Source organism: Beta vulgaris, chromosome 8 (genome assembly GCF_026745355.1).
Source record: "Beta vulgaris subsp. vulgaris cultivar EL10 chromosome 8, EL10.2, whole genome shotgun sequence".
NCBI classification, from domain to species: Eukaryota; Viridiplantae; Streptophyta; class Magnoliopsida; order Caryophyllales; family Amaranthaceae; genus Beta; species Beta vulgaris.
In genome coordinates, this window is record NC_079209.1 from 57,261,546 (window position 1) to 57,276,391 (window position 14,846).

General features: G+C 36.5%; 3 protein-coding genes across 4 annotated transcripts; all 3 read right to left on the reverse strand.

The window, feature by feature from the left end:
- Positions 1–1,760: 1,760 nt before the first annotated feature.
- On the reverse strand, positions 1,761–5,160 carry LOC104902115 (3-ketoacyl-CoA synthase 11). 2 transcript variants are annotated; one of them, XM_010689797.4, is made up of 2 exons: positions 5,006–5,160; positions 1,761–3,680 (listed from the first exon to the last, which is right to left on the reverse strand). In XM_010689797.4, the coding sequence occupies exon 2, from the start codon at positions 3,658–3,660 to the stop codon at positions 2,104–2,106; it is 1,557 nt and encodes a 518-aa protein (XP_010688099.2). In that variant the 5' UTR covers positions 3,661–3,680; positions 5,006–5,160; the 3' UTR covers positions 1,761–2,103. The 2 variants fall into 2 exon arrangements, with proteins under 2 accessions (XP_010688099.2, XP_010688098.2); XM_010689796.4 differs by lacking the exon at positions 5,006–5,160 and adding an exon at positions 4,706–4,978.
- A 5,717-nt stretch (positions 5,161–10,877) lies between these two features.
- On the reverse strand, positions 10,878–11,872 carry LOC130589951 (uncharacterized). Its single transcript, XM_057391609.1, has 4 exons — positions 11,722–11,872; positions 11,270–11,645; positions 11,098–11,156; positions 10,878–10,955 (listed from the first exon to the last, which is right to left on the reverse strand). The coding sequence occupies exons 1-4, from the start codon at positions 11,818–11,820 to the stop codon at positions 10,878–10,880; spliced, it is 612 nt and encodes a 203-aa protein (XP_057247592.1). The 5' UTR covers positions 11,821–11,872.
- An 896-nt stretch (positions 11,873–12,768) lies between these two features.
- On the reverse strand, positions 12,769–13,671 carry LOC125492461 (protein MAIN-LIKE 1-like). The gene is made up of 2 exons (XM_048634978.2): positions 13,382–13,671; positions 12,769–13,286 (listed from the first exon to the last, which is right to left on the reverse strand). Exons 1-2 carry the CDS (start codon positions 13,488–13,490, stop codon positions 12,769–12,771), a joined length of 627 nt encoding a protein of 208 aa, XP_048490935.2. The 5' UTR covers positions 13,491–13,671.
- Between the last annotated feature and the right edge of the window lie 1,175 nt (positions 13,672–14,846).

The window sequence follows — 14,846 nt, forward strand, 5'->3', positions numbered from 1 at the left end:
TTTAATTAAATAAACTCTTTTAGATTCGAAAACCAATTATCTTAATGAATAAAAGTCTGATTTTCATAATATCATTTAAAAAATAATCATAAAGAATAACTAATATTTATTACAAATACAATCAATTATCAGGAATAATATACTGGGATTATGAAAATGGGCTTGAAACTTCAATTAATTTCCAACATGTGCTCTCACAAGTTGGAGTGCTCTAAGATTTGGGAGAGTGCAAGTAGTTTATTGGGATATTGATACAAAGGGGATGAATTGTTAGTGGCATGTCCATGCTTGGAATCAAGTGAATGTGCTAGGGATAATAGGGAATCATCAATCATGTGGCTAATAAGGGAATGGTGCATGTGAACTGTGAATCAGCTAGTTGTTTGGACTTTATGGTAGAACCTAATACTCCCATTTGAGATTATATTTACATATGTTTTAAAGTGATACAGATACTTCAGTGATTTTGTCCTTTCTCTTTCCATTGTAGATTCTGAATACAATCCTCTGCATTTCTTAAGGGAGACTGATTATTATTTGAAGGTAATTGTCAGTTAAAATTTAGATATCTGAATATGAAATAAGAGAGTGACAGACCCTACATAAAAAATGCCTTCGCAATTCATCTCTCCGACATTAAAATAATAAAATCTTAGATATATAGTGAGTCTCTTATTTATATTACAATAGAAACTCGTTGTAGTTTCGACTTAAAGTCTTTTTCATAGTATATGATAGCTTGAAATTGGACCACTTTGGCACAATTTTGATATAGACAAACACTTCTCTCTCAGATAATAATAGTGTTACATTTGTAATTGTAATGCAAAATGTTAGGTGAATGAAAAGCATATGGAGGGGAAGGGATTGTTAATTTCCTTTCCAAAATCCAAATGCAGAAACATGTCAAATATTAAAGTTATAATCTTGTAATATGATCCACGTACTTGTTGCAGAAGTACAAAACCATCATAATCTGGAGAATGACATTAGAAGTTTCTTTCAACAAGGAAGAAAAACAGAACCAAAATTTTCCAGAACTAGACGGTTTGCTGAAAATATCAGAATACACCAGTATTGACTACTGGATGCTTGTCAAGTTCTGGGAAGTTTCTACAACAGGCTTGAACTGTCTTCTTTGTCACACTAAGTGTTTCCATCTACAATTCAACTGCATGATTGCTCGCGAGCGAGCTGCAGAAATGGTGAGATGTCGTGGTCATAGCAGATCGTGAGTTAGGTACAACCTTCTCTGGAAAGTATTCGCGGATCTTCTGATTGATGAGTACAACCCTCTAAGAAATAAAGTTGAAGAGCCTCACTAGATTGATGAATATTGGTAGTATTGGCTAGGAACATATGCCTCTTCATAGGTGCTATTTATAGATACCTGATAGTGGTGGGAGGAAGTATGTTTAGTTAATGTTTACTTTTTATTTGGATGATGTGAGAATATAGAAGTTCAGATAGAGTTATGTTGTTTATGTATAATTCGCAAGGAGTTCTTGTATTATGCGTTTTTGACATTTGAAAACGCACCTTAGAGAAGGGTGTCCTAAATTCTTCGTTTGTAATGCTATCCACAGGGAAGTTACCCAATTCTAATGGTAGAAGAATCTAACTCAGCAACAATAAATAAAATTTCAGTCTATCAGAGGTAGATACTGCGCACATTATAAGTAGATGTAGCTAGCTCAGATATATCCCTTCAAATGATAGGCTTCAAAAGAGCCCTAAATTGGCATGAAAAAGATTGGGAGTTCAACATGAAGATATGGTACAAGTGAACCATTAATGGAACAAATAATAAGAAGATCAAGGAGCATTCCCAACAGCAAGAAGATACTTGAAGAGAAAAAAGAACTGAAAAAACCTCAGTACATTTCAAGTGAAAGATGAGGAGAAATGTCATCTCCAAGAGAATTTCACCATACAAATATCGGCATTTGCTTCGACCTCTCTACATGCTGAAAGATTTCCCAAAATTTGTCCTTATCATTTTTCTAAGTCATTAAGCAAAGCATCGCAGCGATAGTACAGGGATTGCAACCCATTAGCAAGATGGGTAGAACTGAATCACATAAAACATGAAAAAACAGAATTTCAAAATGGAGAAACCAATGGAACATTAACCGGGAACTTATGAATCTCATCCATCCATGGATTTTTCTCCTTAGCCGGGTTTATAGTTCTTAAGGCTTTCCACACCGCGCTGTTGCATTTAAAACCGGATCCAAAAGCAATCTGCCATACTCGGTCTCCTTTCCTCACCCTCCCCTTAGCTTCTGAGTATGCCAATTCATACCAAAGAGAGCTACTCGAGGTGTTCCCAAACCTATAGAGGGTCATACGTGATGGCTCCATGTGCCAGTCGCTAAGCTGCAAGTTCTTTTCCAGCTCATCAAGCACGGCTCTTCCCCCGGCATGGATGCAGAAATGCTCAAAAGCCAACTTGAAATCAGGAATATAAGGTTTAACCTTCATGTTGAAGAGTTTCTTCCCTACCAATGTGGCTAAGAAGAGCAATTGCTCGGACATTGGAAGAACAAGAGGCCCTAGAGTAGTAATGTTAGTCTTCAAGGCATCACCAGCAACTGCCATCAATTCTTTAGAGAGAGAAACACCAACTTTCCCACTAGGGTCTTCTTGTTGGTAAACACAAGAAAAACACTTGTCATCGGAACCTTTGTGGGTTCTCACACAATGAACCAATTGATACTTGGATCGTCTTCGATCTGATCTTTTGTTAGAGAGGAGGATAGCGGCTGCACCCATTCTGAACAAGCAATTTGGAAGAAGCATCGAACGTTCATTCCCGAGGTACCAATTTAAAGTGATGTTCTCGGTACTAACAACCAAAGCATAAGAGTTTGGGTGAACTTGAAGGAGTTGCTTAGCAAGTTCAATGGAAATGACCCCGGCACTACATCCCATTCCTCCTAAGTTGTAGCTCACAATGTTCCCTCGGAGCTTATAATGGTTCACAATCATGGCAGAGAGGGATGGGGTAGGGTTAAACAAACTGCAATTTACAACCAAAATGCCAATATCCTTAGGTTTCACATTAGTCTTGGCTAAGAGCTCATCAATGGCACCATACATCACATCTTCAGCCTCGGACCTAGCATATGCCATAGACGGGTTTGGAGGTGTATTATGAAGAGCCACAGGGAGGTAAGTTTCCTCCCCAAGGCCAGACCTCTCAAGGATTTTTCTCTGAAAAGCTAGAATTCCATCAGAAAACACCTTAGCAGTCGCAGATTGTTCCATGAAGTAGGGCCGTGGGCATTTCTGGGATTCATTCCCCTTGTAGCACGAGAAATTAACAAGGTAAACAGGACGAGGGCGAGTCATAAAGTATAGAGTGGACAAGAAAACAATGAGGGTTGAGCATATTATCACAGAAATGAGGTTATATTGAAGATGCTTCCAAAGCAAATTTATGTCCTCTATTGAAAAAGTGGAGAGTTGAGCAGCAAGTATGACTACAAAAGGAGTTAGAAAAAGGTACATAGCATGGGTGATAAGGTAATGATAGCCAAGCTTGACATACTTCAACCTCACAGACTGCTTGAAGTCGGGTAGCTTTCTAGATGACGAAGATGATGAGGCGGTTGTTGATGGTGGGATCAAGGGTGTTGTGGGTTTCACCTCAGCCATGTTCCTCCCTCTTTTACCCTCTGTAAAAATTAGATGCTTGAATTAGATTCAATGCAGTGATGCAAAAAAGCAAGTAATTATGATCTAAATCAAGCAAAGAGCATGATAAAAAAGCAAAGTGCTGATAATATATGCATCAAATATCAGTGAAATCATGAAACAATTTGTTTTAACTTTCTCAAAATCAAGTGTGAGCTCATTTGCTCGATATTAGAGCATGTATCGCGCTGTTCTTTTTTTCCTCGGTTAAATTCGTGCTTGTTAGTCTAAATGGCTGATGTTTCCTTGCAGAATAGGATTTAAGATCACCTTATCTCCCCTGCCTTACAAGGACTGTGCCATCTAGCCAAGTTGATCTCAAATCACCAAAAAGAAAAGAGACAATAAAACAAATTTGAGCCTTAGACAAAGTAAAAACACATAATATCAATTCAAATTTGGATTGAAAAGTTAACAGATTTCTAATTTCATAGCAGATTCACTCAAATCAACCGAAATTATGTAATTTCCCACATGAACAACACAATTAATTAATCCTTAACAACATAATTCAGATCCACAATGAAAACATAAACCTTTTTCTAAACTTCACAGGAAATCAAAAAACAATCCTAAATCAATCTCATCATAAATCGTAACTAAACCCTCAAAAATCCTCATCTTTCACATCATGAAAATTTCATCACATCACCTCCATACAAAAAGTCAACCGAGAAACATAAATCTATATCCAATTTAACACCAACATAACCAAACATCACAATGCAAGCATATCATTTCATCCAAAAAATATGCATATAAATGCAATCATTAGAAAACCACATTAAAAAAAAAAAATCTGATCTTTTTTCCAATCATAAATCCAGATAAAAAAAAAAGTTCCCATCTTTTTCTTCATCATTAGTAAATAAATCACACCAACTCAGATTTAAACTAATCATGAAATCATACCACTTCAACCTAAATATAACATCAAAAAATTCAAAAAAATGCAAGCAAAAAACCCAGAAATAGAGAGAAAAAAACCCAGATGAGAAAAACTAACCTGAGTAAGATCCCACCAAAGCAAACAAATGACAGAGTTGTAAAAAAGGGTCCCTCCAAATGAAAGGATGGAGGAGGAATCTCACCCACGTGAAACCCAAAAAGCCACAAAATTTTTTAAAAAAGATTGACTTTTACAAAATAAAAAAAAAAAGTTTTTTTTTTTTCTAAAACAAAAAAAACACAAAATCTCTATAATTAGACAAAACCCCAGTTGAATAGTGAATATATATTAGCATATAATAAGTGGAGAAGATAATGGGTAGCCACTGAAATGAAGAACTGGCAACAGCAAACTTACGCGTTTATAGGAAGATTTATTAAGGCCTTAAACTCCTAAGTACTAACTTCTAAGGCTGAATGAATATTACTATTATGTGACCAAACACTTGCGCGGCGGCGCCTACTGGGTTTGAAATCTTTCAAGGGTGTTTTTTTCCTTGTTATGAGTTTGTGTCATCAACGGCTATTTTTATAGTAGTACTAGTGTACCATAGCGTGGGAAATCCGTGCTTAACTGCTTACGCAGTTACGCTTACGTTTGTTAATGCACTACTTTGAGTCTTGGATTATTATTGTACTAGTTTTATATGTACGCAATGTGTGCGTTAATTTTACAATAGTGCTTTACTATCCCAACTAACACAAACGATCACTATGAACCTTTAATTAAATAAAATGATAAATTATCCTAATCGACACATAAGACAATATAAAAGACAAAAAATGAAAAAAAAAAAAATTCTCCTTTTTTTTTTCTTGATATATTTATGTTAATCTATGTTCTTTGAAATTGTGATTGCAATTAGAAGTTTAGTTAGAAATAAATTTTATAAGTTCTTACTTTTTAATTGTTTGAAATTGCTTTAGTTAGATTAGTTTAATTTTCAATCAAAAATATCTCTTTTTAAGCATAATTTGTTGGGAAATATGTTATGGCTCTGTTTGGCATTACTAGCTGAAAATAAACTGAAACTAATAAGTTAATTGAAACTGATAAGATAAAGCTGAAACTGATAAGGTGCTAGAACTGATAATGTAACTGATTAGTTTAACTGTTTGGCAAAATTAGTTGATTAGGTTTAAAATTGTTTTAGCAAAATTAGTTGTTGTCCAAATTTTGGAAAGATTTTTCAAAATTTCAGTCACCTGATTTTGAAAATGTAAATTTTTTAACTTATCATTTAAGTCATTTTAGCCACCTGAAATTTTATTTTAGGTGCTCTCCAAACTCTACTAATCATTTTAGCACCTAAAATATGTTAGCACCTTATCATTTAAGGTAGCTAAAATGCTTCCCCAAACAGAGTCTATGTGTACATTACATCTTATAATAAGTTAGGCAATTTTAAGTTTTCTTATTAGTTATAACACATAAATATAGATCAAGAAAAAATTGAATATTTTACAATTAGTATTTTTTGACAAGTGAAGGGTATAAAAATAATCTTACAGGAGGACGCCGTAGGCCCGTAGCTCACCCCTTGACTTATGTAATATAGAGACATATGTAAAGATTATAAAGTTGATATTATGAAAAGATGTAACCAACGAGACAAGTTTATCAAAATGGAGTTCATTCATCATACACACGGGCGTACCATGGTATGGTACACCGTACACCCCAAGACTAATTTTTTATGACTTGCTCATTTGGAACTTTTCATTTTGTACATTTTGCTCATTTGGATGATTTCAAATGAGTAACGAGCAACAAAATAGCATTGGATATACCATACTTACGGTACACGATGTATGATAAATTTTTTGATAACATTGTTATTGTTGTGTACTTTTGCTGTTTTTTATTTGATAACTCATTTTCACTTTGACACTATTTACATACATGTCTTGGACTATTTCTTGTGATTTGTATTTGTAAAAAAATATAATCACGTGAGATCTTGTTAGATTTATCTCAATGTTTATTTTCAACATATCAACCTTTTGAATTTCATTTTTTATTGATCATTAAAGATATTAAGATTCAAATTAGTGTATTGATAAGTGGGTATGAAGAAAATGGTCTATTACACCACATTATATTAATGTAACATCAAATTAAAAAAAAAAAACTAGCCTCCTCTCTCCTTTTCTCTCTCTCAAACCCTAGCCTCCCATACCCCTTCTTCATCAATTAGGGGCTTCCATGGATGTTTTCATCCATGATAAGCCCCTTTTTCCCTTTTATTTCCAGTTTTTAATTCATTTTCTTGTTTTCTTCAATAGTCTCTCTTATAAGATTTTCTCAAACCCTGTTATGGGGTTTTTAGTTTCTGTTTTGGAAATCTCCTTCTCCCCTATGGGAGTTGTGAGTATGGTTCTTTTATTTTTAGGTATGAGAAATTATTCTCATTGGTTGAAGTTCGAGACTCAACATGAAGGTATTGGAATCTCGGATGCGGTCAACCTAACTCGATCAAGAATGTTCTTCCCAAACTATATCAGAATGATAGACTTCCTCATCAATAGCTGCTTGATTCAGCAAATACACGAGGGTTGTGCTGTATTGTTCGATCTGGTTCATTGTAGTTTCTTCGAAGACGAATTTGATTTAGTCTTGTTTAATTATATCTTGTTTTACTTTAATACCTATTGTAGATGCCGTTTGACCTTCAATTAATGAAATTTCTCTTTCAAAAAAAGAAAAGAAAATGGTCTATTAATAAAAAAAGGGAAATATGATAATATAAGATGATCAAAATATAATACGAAAATAGTGTGGAAACTTAATATGATATAATTGAAAATTCGGAATAAGTAGTATAAGTAAAACACAAAAAACCTGATGGAGAGGATGATGTTTAAAATTCAACTGATTTCACTTTAATTAATGGTTGGCGGTTGCAAATTAAATAGTGGTACTAGCAACTTCTAGTTGGTGGGTTTAGAAGAGGTAATGTAATGGAGTAGACTACAAAAATTGTGTCAAATTTGACGATTTATTTTGGTCAATTGCTTGAGTAGATCTCGTTTTCTTCCTACAAAGCAATCTAGTTTTTAATTGAAAAGGAGTAGATTGTGGGATATGACATATGGTATGAGTATGACTTCCCCACAAGAATAATAATCTTTATCTTATCCTCTTACGAACAATAAAAAATTCATTTAGTAAAAGAGATAGTTAGTGGAAGGATCTACGTACTATCACATGAGTTAGTGACTTGGAAGAACTGGAATTTTTCAAGAAAACTAATATGGGATGAACACAATACAAGTTAATTTGAGGATGGAGGAAATAATTGATAAAGGTATAACTTATAAGAAGAAATTGTGATACATTATCCGTTTTCCTAAGTTGTTCCCAATTAATTACTATAACTCTAATAACTCTAAGAGAAGGTATTGGGTCAGACGTGTCCGACCATAATATTTGGTCGGACGACTTTCAGTTGGTTTCAATTTTTTTCAGTTGGTTTCAATTTTTTTTCAGTTGGTTCCAATTTTTTTTCAGAAGACCAAATGAAAGAAGAACAACACAAGATGAAAGAATTTACACACCAACTGAAAGAACACAGAAGACCAAATGAAAGAAAAACAACACAAGTTGAAAGAATTTACACACCAACTGAAAGTCAAGTAATCTCTCACCAAATTATTACTATCTTCTTCTCTACTCCTACCTCACCCCTCCCCCTCAAAGTCAAGTAATCTCTCACCAGATTAGATTACCAAATACAAAATTCCTAAAACAGAAAGAAAGATGTGTTGTCCTAGTAAGATTTGCATGTTCTGTATTTGCCTCATCTTGGTGGTTATCGCCATCGGTTTCCTCTTCAGATTCGGCGTCTTCAAGAATGGTTTTCACAAATCTTAGCCAAACCTCTACCCTTTTTTTTTAATTATTACTATCACAATTGTTCACAATTGTTGCTACAGTAGCATAAAAGTGTATACATACCGAAGAGAATAATATCCCAACAAATTCCAAGAAACCTGGAATTATTACAGGAAGCACACCCAGATGCGGAGAGAGAAAGTTGTTGTGGGTTGTTGTTGTTGTCCGACCGAGAGTTTCGGTCAGACACTCTGATACAATACTTTCACTAACTCTAAAAACTAAGAAAAATAAACTAGTAATGTGTTTTAAGTTACTTTCAAGGAAAAAAGAGTAGAAGTGAGTCTCATCATGTGGTGGAGGTTTAGAAAGATAAAAGAGGAAAAAAAAACTTGCAACCAAGGAATAAAGCAAACAAGTGTATAACTTTGAAAAAGTGAATGTAAATGAAAAGTGAGTAGAAATTAGGAAAATAGAAGGAATACTACATACATATGACATGTTTAATTCACATTATTTTACTTATCTAATTTACTCTCAACATATTTTTACTAATACTTACTCTCTCCCAATATAAGCAATTTGATCTAAATAACTGCGTGTCTTTTTAAGTTAAAAAGGTCCCTTTTCATAAGGGTCACTTTAACTTTATAATAGCCCATTTTACTATACGTGATCTCCTTATAACGAAAAATTACTCGTCCTACTATAAATAATTTTCAAACGGTCTTATATAAGATTTTGTATAAGTGATATAATTATTTTATATATTTAGATTGATAAAAAAGTAAAATCTACATTTTTTTAATTTCTATATCTTATTTTTAAATATTTTTATACTTAAAAGTATATATATTTCCTTGGTCCGAAGCTAAATAAGGGGCGGCCCCTTGATCCTTCATCGTCATTTAAAACATAGTACTATAGTAGTGATACTAGTGAATGATTGTTTAATACTACTACAACCGACCCAGTGGGTTCTAACCTCAACAATCAACATCGTGGGAACTATACTTATGAACGTCACCCACGACTCAAAAAAAAAAGAATTCATTCTAAAGTTTGGGGTGGAGCCGTGTAGGTTGATATGGGTAGTGTTCGACTTTGGGATAACTTAACTCGACTTAACTTATAAATATTAGGAGTCGAGCTAATTCGAGTTGATTGTCGATTGTCGATTGAATTGATTTTTTTTGAATAGATTTGAACTCAATGGATTTCGGATAACTTATAGGTTGTCTTTTCTAATTATCAATACATATTAGATTTAGTCATTTTGCTTTGATAGAAATCGATAGTTATGATCATGAGTTACTTACAAGTAATCGAGTAGCTGAATTCATTGCCAACATTTTCAGTGAATCTCGACTCTTGAGTACTTTGCAAGCTATTTTTTTTCTCATTTAAACACTAATTTAGATTCAAAAAATGTCATAAGCATGAAATTTCAGACTTGTGTTATGACTAATGAAATGTTACTTATTTATATAATAATCAATCCAATTTTAGAATCCATATTTTGTGATTCATTTCAAATATGATTCTATCCCGATTTACCTAATATTTCATTATGGTAAAGCAAACAATACCAGTTACATTCTATGATGAATTGATTTGGTTTACTCGTTCATATAATGTTCAGTTCTAGTCCGGTTGAAATTAAGTGGTCAACTAAGCACATTACCCATCTAATTCATATATTTCAGATTTAATATCCAAATATGGATTCATTTTTCCTAGATCAAGTTCGAAAAAATAATTTATGCTCTCTTTTTATCACCCATTTAGTATCTCATTTGCTTGACAATTCTCCATCTCTTTTAAACGATTTATGCGTGTTGCTTTCTCATAATTTTATGGAAAAATTGATGGGAATAATCTCACCTTTGACCGATCTGCTCAAAATAGTCACACCTTGTGAAATTTTGACAATAAAATGAGCTATTTTGAGCGGACATACCTCAAAGTTGGGATTATTGCAAAAATTTCAAGAGATTAGACTATTTTGAGCAGATCGAGCAAAAATGTGGTTATTTCTATCAATTTTTTCGAATTTTTTCCTTCAATAATGCCAAAAAGGGGATTAATTTCCAAAATGTGCCACAAAAAATTTTATTTCCCTGCGTACCGTCCACGTAGGACGGCACGCGAAAAAAAGTTTTTTTTTTGTTTTAACGGAGGTAAACCGCTACTCGGAGTAGCGGTTTACTTCAAATAAAACCGCTACTCCAAGTAGCGGTTCATTCACATAAACCGCTACTCACAGTAGCGGTTTTAATGAATGAACAGCTACTCTGAGTAGCGGTTTCCTCCCTCGGGTAAACCGCTACTCCAGGTAGCGGTTCATTCATTAAAACCGCTACTCGGAGTAGCGGTTTTGTACCCATTACACACCTCACTCCATTGTTTCCACATAACTGGCCAACTGGCAGAAAGCCAAAAAAATTCCAGCAATCCCAAACAAGCATCCAACCTGCAATTCCAGCAATTCCAAACAATTATCCAACCTCCAATTTCAACATTATCCAACCTGCAATCCCAACAATTCCAAACAATTATCCAACCTCCAATTTACAACATTATCCAACCTCCAATCAATAATATCAATCATCAACCTGCAATTCCAGCACCAAATTCCATTCAACAACACCAAATATAAGCCACACATTGATCACTCATCACCAAGTTCATACACATTCAAATGTATGTAAAAAAATTTTAGTTACAAGTTAGAGTGAGAAAATAATGTTAACTAACTACATAAACAATAAATGAAACTTCTAAAACCCTCTCTTCTTCTTTTGTGAAGGTGTAGATGAGCTAGGTGTGTTTCATGAGTCTCTGCAATGGCATCAAGAGAAGGGGGAGTAGTGTCAGAACGTCGTCGATAGGCCCTCTGAGTGACTGGAGGTGAAAGCAAAGCTGACGTGGTAGATATATGGGCAGCAGACGTAGAAGATGTAGAAGTCGATGTATATCCAGCAGAAGTAGGCACGCCCTGTACGATGTGGCCATGTCCAGCTCGGCCAACAACATCAACACACAGTCCCCTCATAGTCTGCAATGTCTGCGCATACAAGTCACGCACCATATCTGGAGGCAATGACTCAGAAGCCTCTAGCACAGTACCGCACCTATGAGCAATATCAGATAAAGTATGTGCCTGAATAGAAAGAAAAAATACATATTATATAGTTGTATAAATAAATAAAAGTGCAACTAAAAATCAGTGAACTTACCAGTACTATATCTGCAGACGCAGGCTGATAATGTGTAGAAGGTGGTCGCCTCGATGGATTCGTCAGGCGTAACCTCGTGATGCGACGAAACCATATCATATACTCGTCAAAGGCATGAGTACGACCACTAAAAGGAGTGCCCTGAACTATGTGTCCCTCCGCTCATCCCAATGTGCAATGTAAGGTCGATGTCTGAGCGGATAGTTCTTGTTCTTCGACCTCCGATCTATGGCATGAAGGGTTGTGCTCGTATCAGAAGGTGCGGGAATCGTCGCTCGAATCCAAACTGGCGCATAACTCGACCAGGGAAATGGAACTCTACAATGTCGAAACAGATAAGTGGGGCCATGTGCGCCATACATGTCGATCAGCTCGACATATAGCAGGTAACAACGCCAGTCTCGCATCAGTATATGGCTGCCAAGTCATCTACAAAAAATAGAATCTTACAAATATTAGGCAAAAGAAGAGTCTACCAATGTATATAATACGCAGCCTATGTACCTGCTCGTCGTCTGATGGTCAAGTGCATCCCTGTAGTAAGGAAGCCCACCTGCTGTGTGGGACCTACTGATGTGTACTCGAAGCCAACTGAAAAGAAATATACGTTATTATCCATGAGAAAAATGAAACTAAAGAATGTCAACAAATGTGAGACATTGAATATTACCTGACAGCTAAGGGGTCAATCCCCGGAACATGCTGGGAGCCTAAAATAGGAACGCCTCGTCAAACTGTGGAGGTGGGTCCCGCACCCTCGAAATCCGAGGTCTGCCAATGTGTATGTGCTCCCATGCCCAAATCTGTAACAACAACACAGGGCCACCTAACTCCCTCGCACCCCTATGTGATGCTCGACATAGCTGCCGATACAGGTATGCAAGGGTCGCACTACCCCAACTATATGTCCCTGCTACGTCGAGATCAGCTAAAAGTGGGAGATAAAGAACCTGGACTGCATCTCCACTCTTGTCGGCAAAAAGAATGGACCCCATCAATGCAAGAATGTAAGCCCGGGCAAATCGCTGTACAGTCACCTCATCAGCATCATTCGGCAACAAGAAAAAATGTTGCCGAAGCCATGTCAATCTCAAAGACGAACCCTGGAGAACTTTGGGCTCGTTCTCCGGTGTGTTGGGCCAAATCCCTAACAACTCGAAAACTAATGCACCAGTTACCCTCGCCTCGACCAGTAACAGGTGCCCCGTGCACTCTAAGTCCAAGGATAACAGCGACATCCTCCAAAGTAATCGTCGCCTCCCCAACAGTCAAATGAAATGTATGGGTCTCCTGCCTCCATCGCTCCACTAATGCCGTCAGAAGTGGTCTATCAATCTCCAAACCTCCCCCTACCAAACGATGTATGCCGAGAAAACCAGCCCGCTCGACATACCGAAGAACCCTATCGTGAATCTCCCAGTCAAGATAGAGACTGTGATGATGCAACCGACACGATAGTACCGTGTCCGCTACTCCCCTCCAGACATCCTCACTCCGATGCTGGTCCTGGAGGGTGAGAACGCTGCGATCAGTGGGGCCGGGAAAGATGGACTGCGCCATCAGACCTAATAAGAAAAAAAAAATATATACCGGTTAGTAACAAATGGGACTATGAAAATAATATAAATTTTGAAATTTAACAAAATATGAAAACATTTACCCAGATGTTCCTTCACCGTTCTTATTAGGACATCTTTGCTTATTGTGTCCTGAAACCTTACAAATGCTACATCTATATTTGCCAGACCTATCAGCTGCATCCATTTCATTTTGTATTCGTGTAGACCGTGGACGTCCAGCTCCACGTTTTAGCCTCTCATCAGCTATAATTCTCGGACCATCATATGGAGAACAATTATGCATATCAGGCACAGGCTTGAAAAAGGACATATAAGTAGATCGATACGAGCTAGTCAGAAATGAAGCGTCCACAAAACCACTATATGACAAGCTCCGGTGAAGACATACCGCAAGGACATGAGAACACGGCAACTTATATATTATGACTTTCTCACATGTACATGTCTTCTGCATTAAGTTAACCGTGTGTTTCTTTCCACCTTTCCCTGCAATACGGTCTCCACGACCAGTAGTGACCTCAAATAGCCCTCGCTCATAATCAAACACAATCACCTCATGAGCACCCGCCTTCTCCATGTTCTTTTCAATGATGTTTCGGGCTATAATCATGGTCTTCCTCAAGTCTTTTTCTACCTAATTCTCTCCTTGTAGCAAAATAAGAATTGACACGATAAAATGTCATTCTTACCAAAGCAGTGATCGATAGACATCTTGCTCCTTTTAGGACACCATTAAACACTTCAGACATGTTGGTGGTTTGCACACCATATCTACACCCACCATCATGATGTAGAGACCATAGATGAAGGGGAATGTCCAACAGATATCTAGCTGCCTCGACATTAATGGAGCCAATTCGATCCATATAGTACAAAAACTTCCTTTTCTGCCTAGCATATGCAGCTTTTCCGAATAGGTTCTTGATGGCAGCATTCTTATACTTCGAATTCAAGTTCGAAGCAAGATGACGCACACAAAAGCGGTGATGTGCATATGGTTCCTCCCATCCACTCCCAGGCTCATTCATAGCTGCAAGGATACCCCTATGACGATCAGAGATGACACACAGATCCTTTCTATCTGTGACGGAACGTCTAATGCAAGCTAAAAACCAAGACCAGTCCTCCGTGCTTTCTTCCTCCACAACAGCAAAGGCAAGTGGGAATAGCTGGAAATTAGCATCTGTTCCCATAGCAATCAATAATTTGCCTTTGTATTTCCCGTACAAGTGAGTACCATCTATAGTGATAAGAGGCCGACAATGACGGAATCCGGAAATGGAGGGTTTAAAGGCCCAGAAGACCCTCCTAAAGATGTGCGTAGTAGGATCTTGTGTTGGGATCGTACTCCAGTAAACGACAGTGCCTCGATTGGACTCTTTCAAGGCTTGCAAGTACCTCGGTAACTCTTGATACGACTTTCCCAATCACCAAAAATATTGCTGATTGCCTTTTGTTTTGCTAACCAAGTCTCTTATATGTTATTGAAAATTGATATTGGTTCTTCACAAAAGTAAGGATGGACTGAACTTTGAATGAAGGATC

Bases quoted from the DNA above. Each gene is read 5' to 3' on its own strand.
- LOC130589951 (XM_057391609.1), bottom strand. From the start codon at position 11,820: ATGATATGGTTTCGTCGCATCACGAGGTTACGCCTGACGAATCCATCG. The intron at 11,646-11,721 runs GTAAGTTCACTG...CTTTCTATTCAG, and splicing joins CGTCTGCAGATATAGTACTG to GCACATACTTTATCTGATAT. The intron at 11,157-11,269 runs GTTTTAGAAGTT...CTTGGTGATGAG, and splicing joins TCACAAAAGAAGAAGAGAGG to TGATCAATGTGTGGCTTATA.
- LOC125492461 (XM_048634978.2), bottom strand. From the start codon at position 13,490: ATGAAATGGATGCAGCTGATAGGTCTGGCAAATATAGATGTAGCATTT. The intron at 13,287-13,381 runs GTAAATGTTTTC...TTTTCTTATTAG, and splicing joins AACGGTGAAGGAACATCTGG to GTCTGATGGCGCAGTCCATC.
- LOC104902115 (XM_010689797.4), bottom strand. From the start codon at position 3,660: ATGGCTGAGGTGAAACCCACAACACCCTTGATCCCACCATCAACAACC.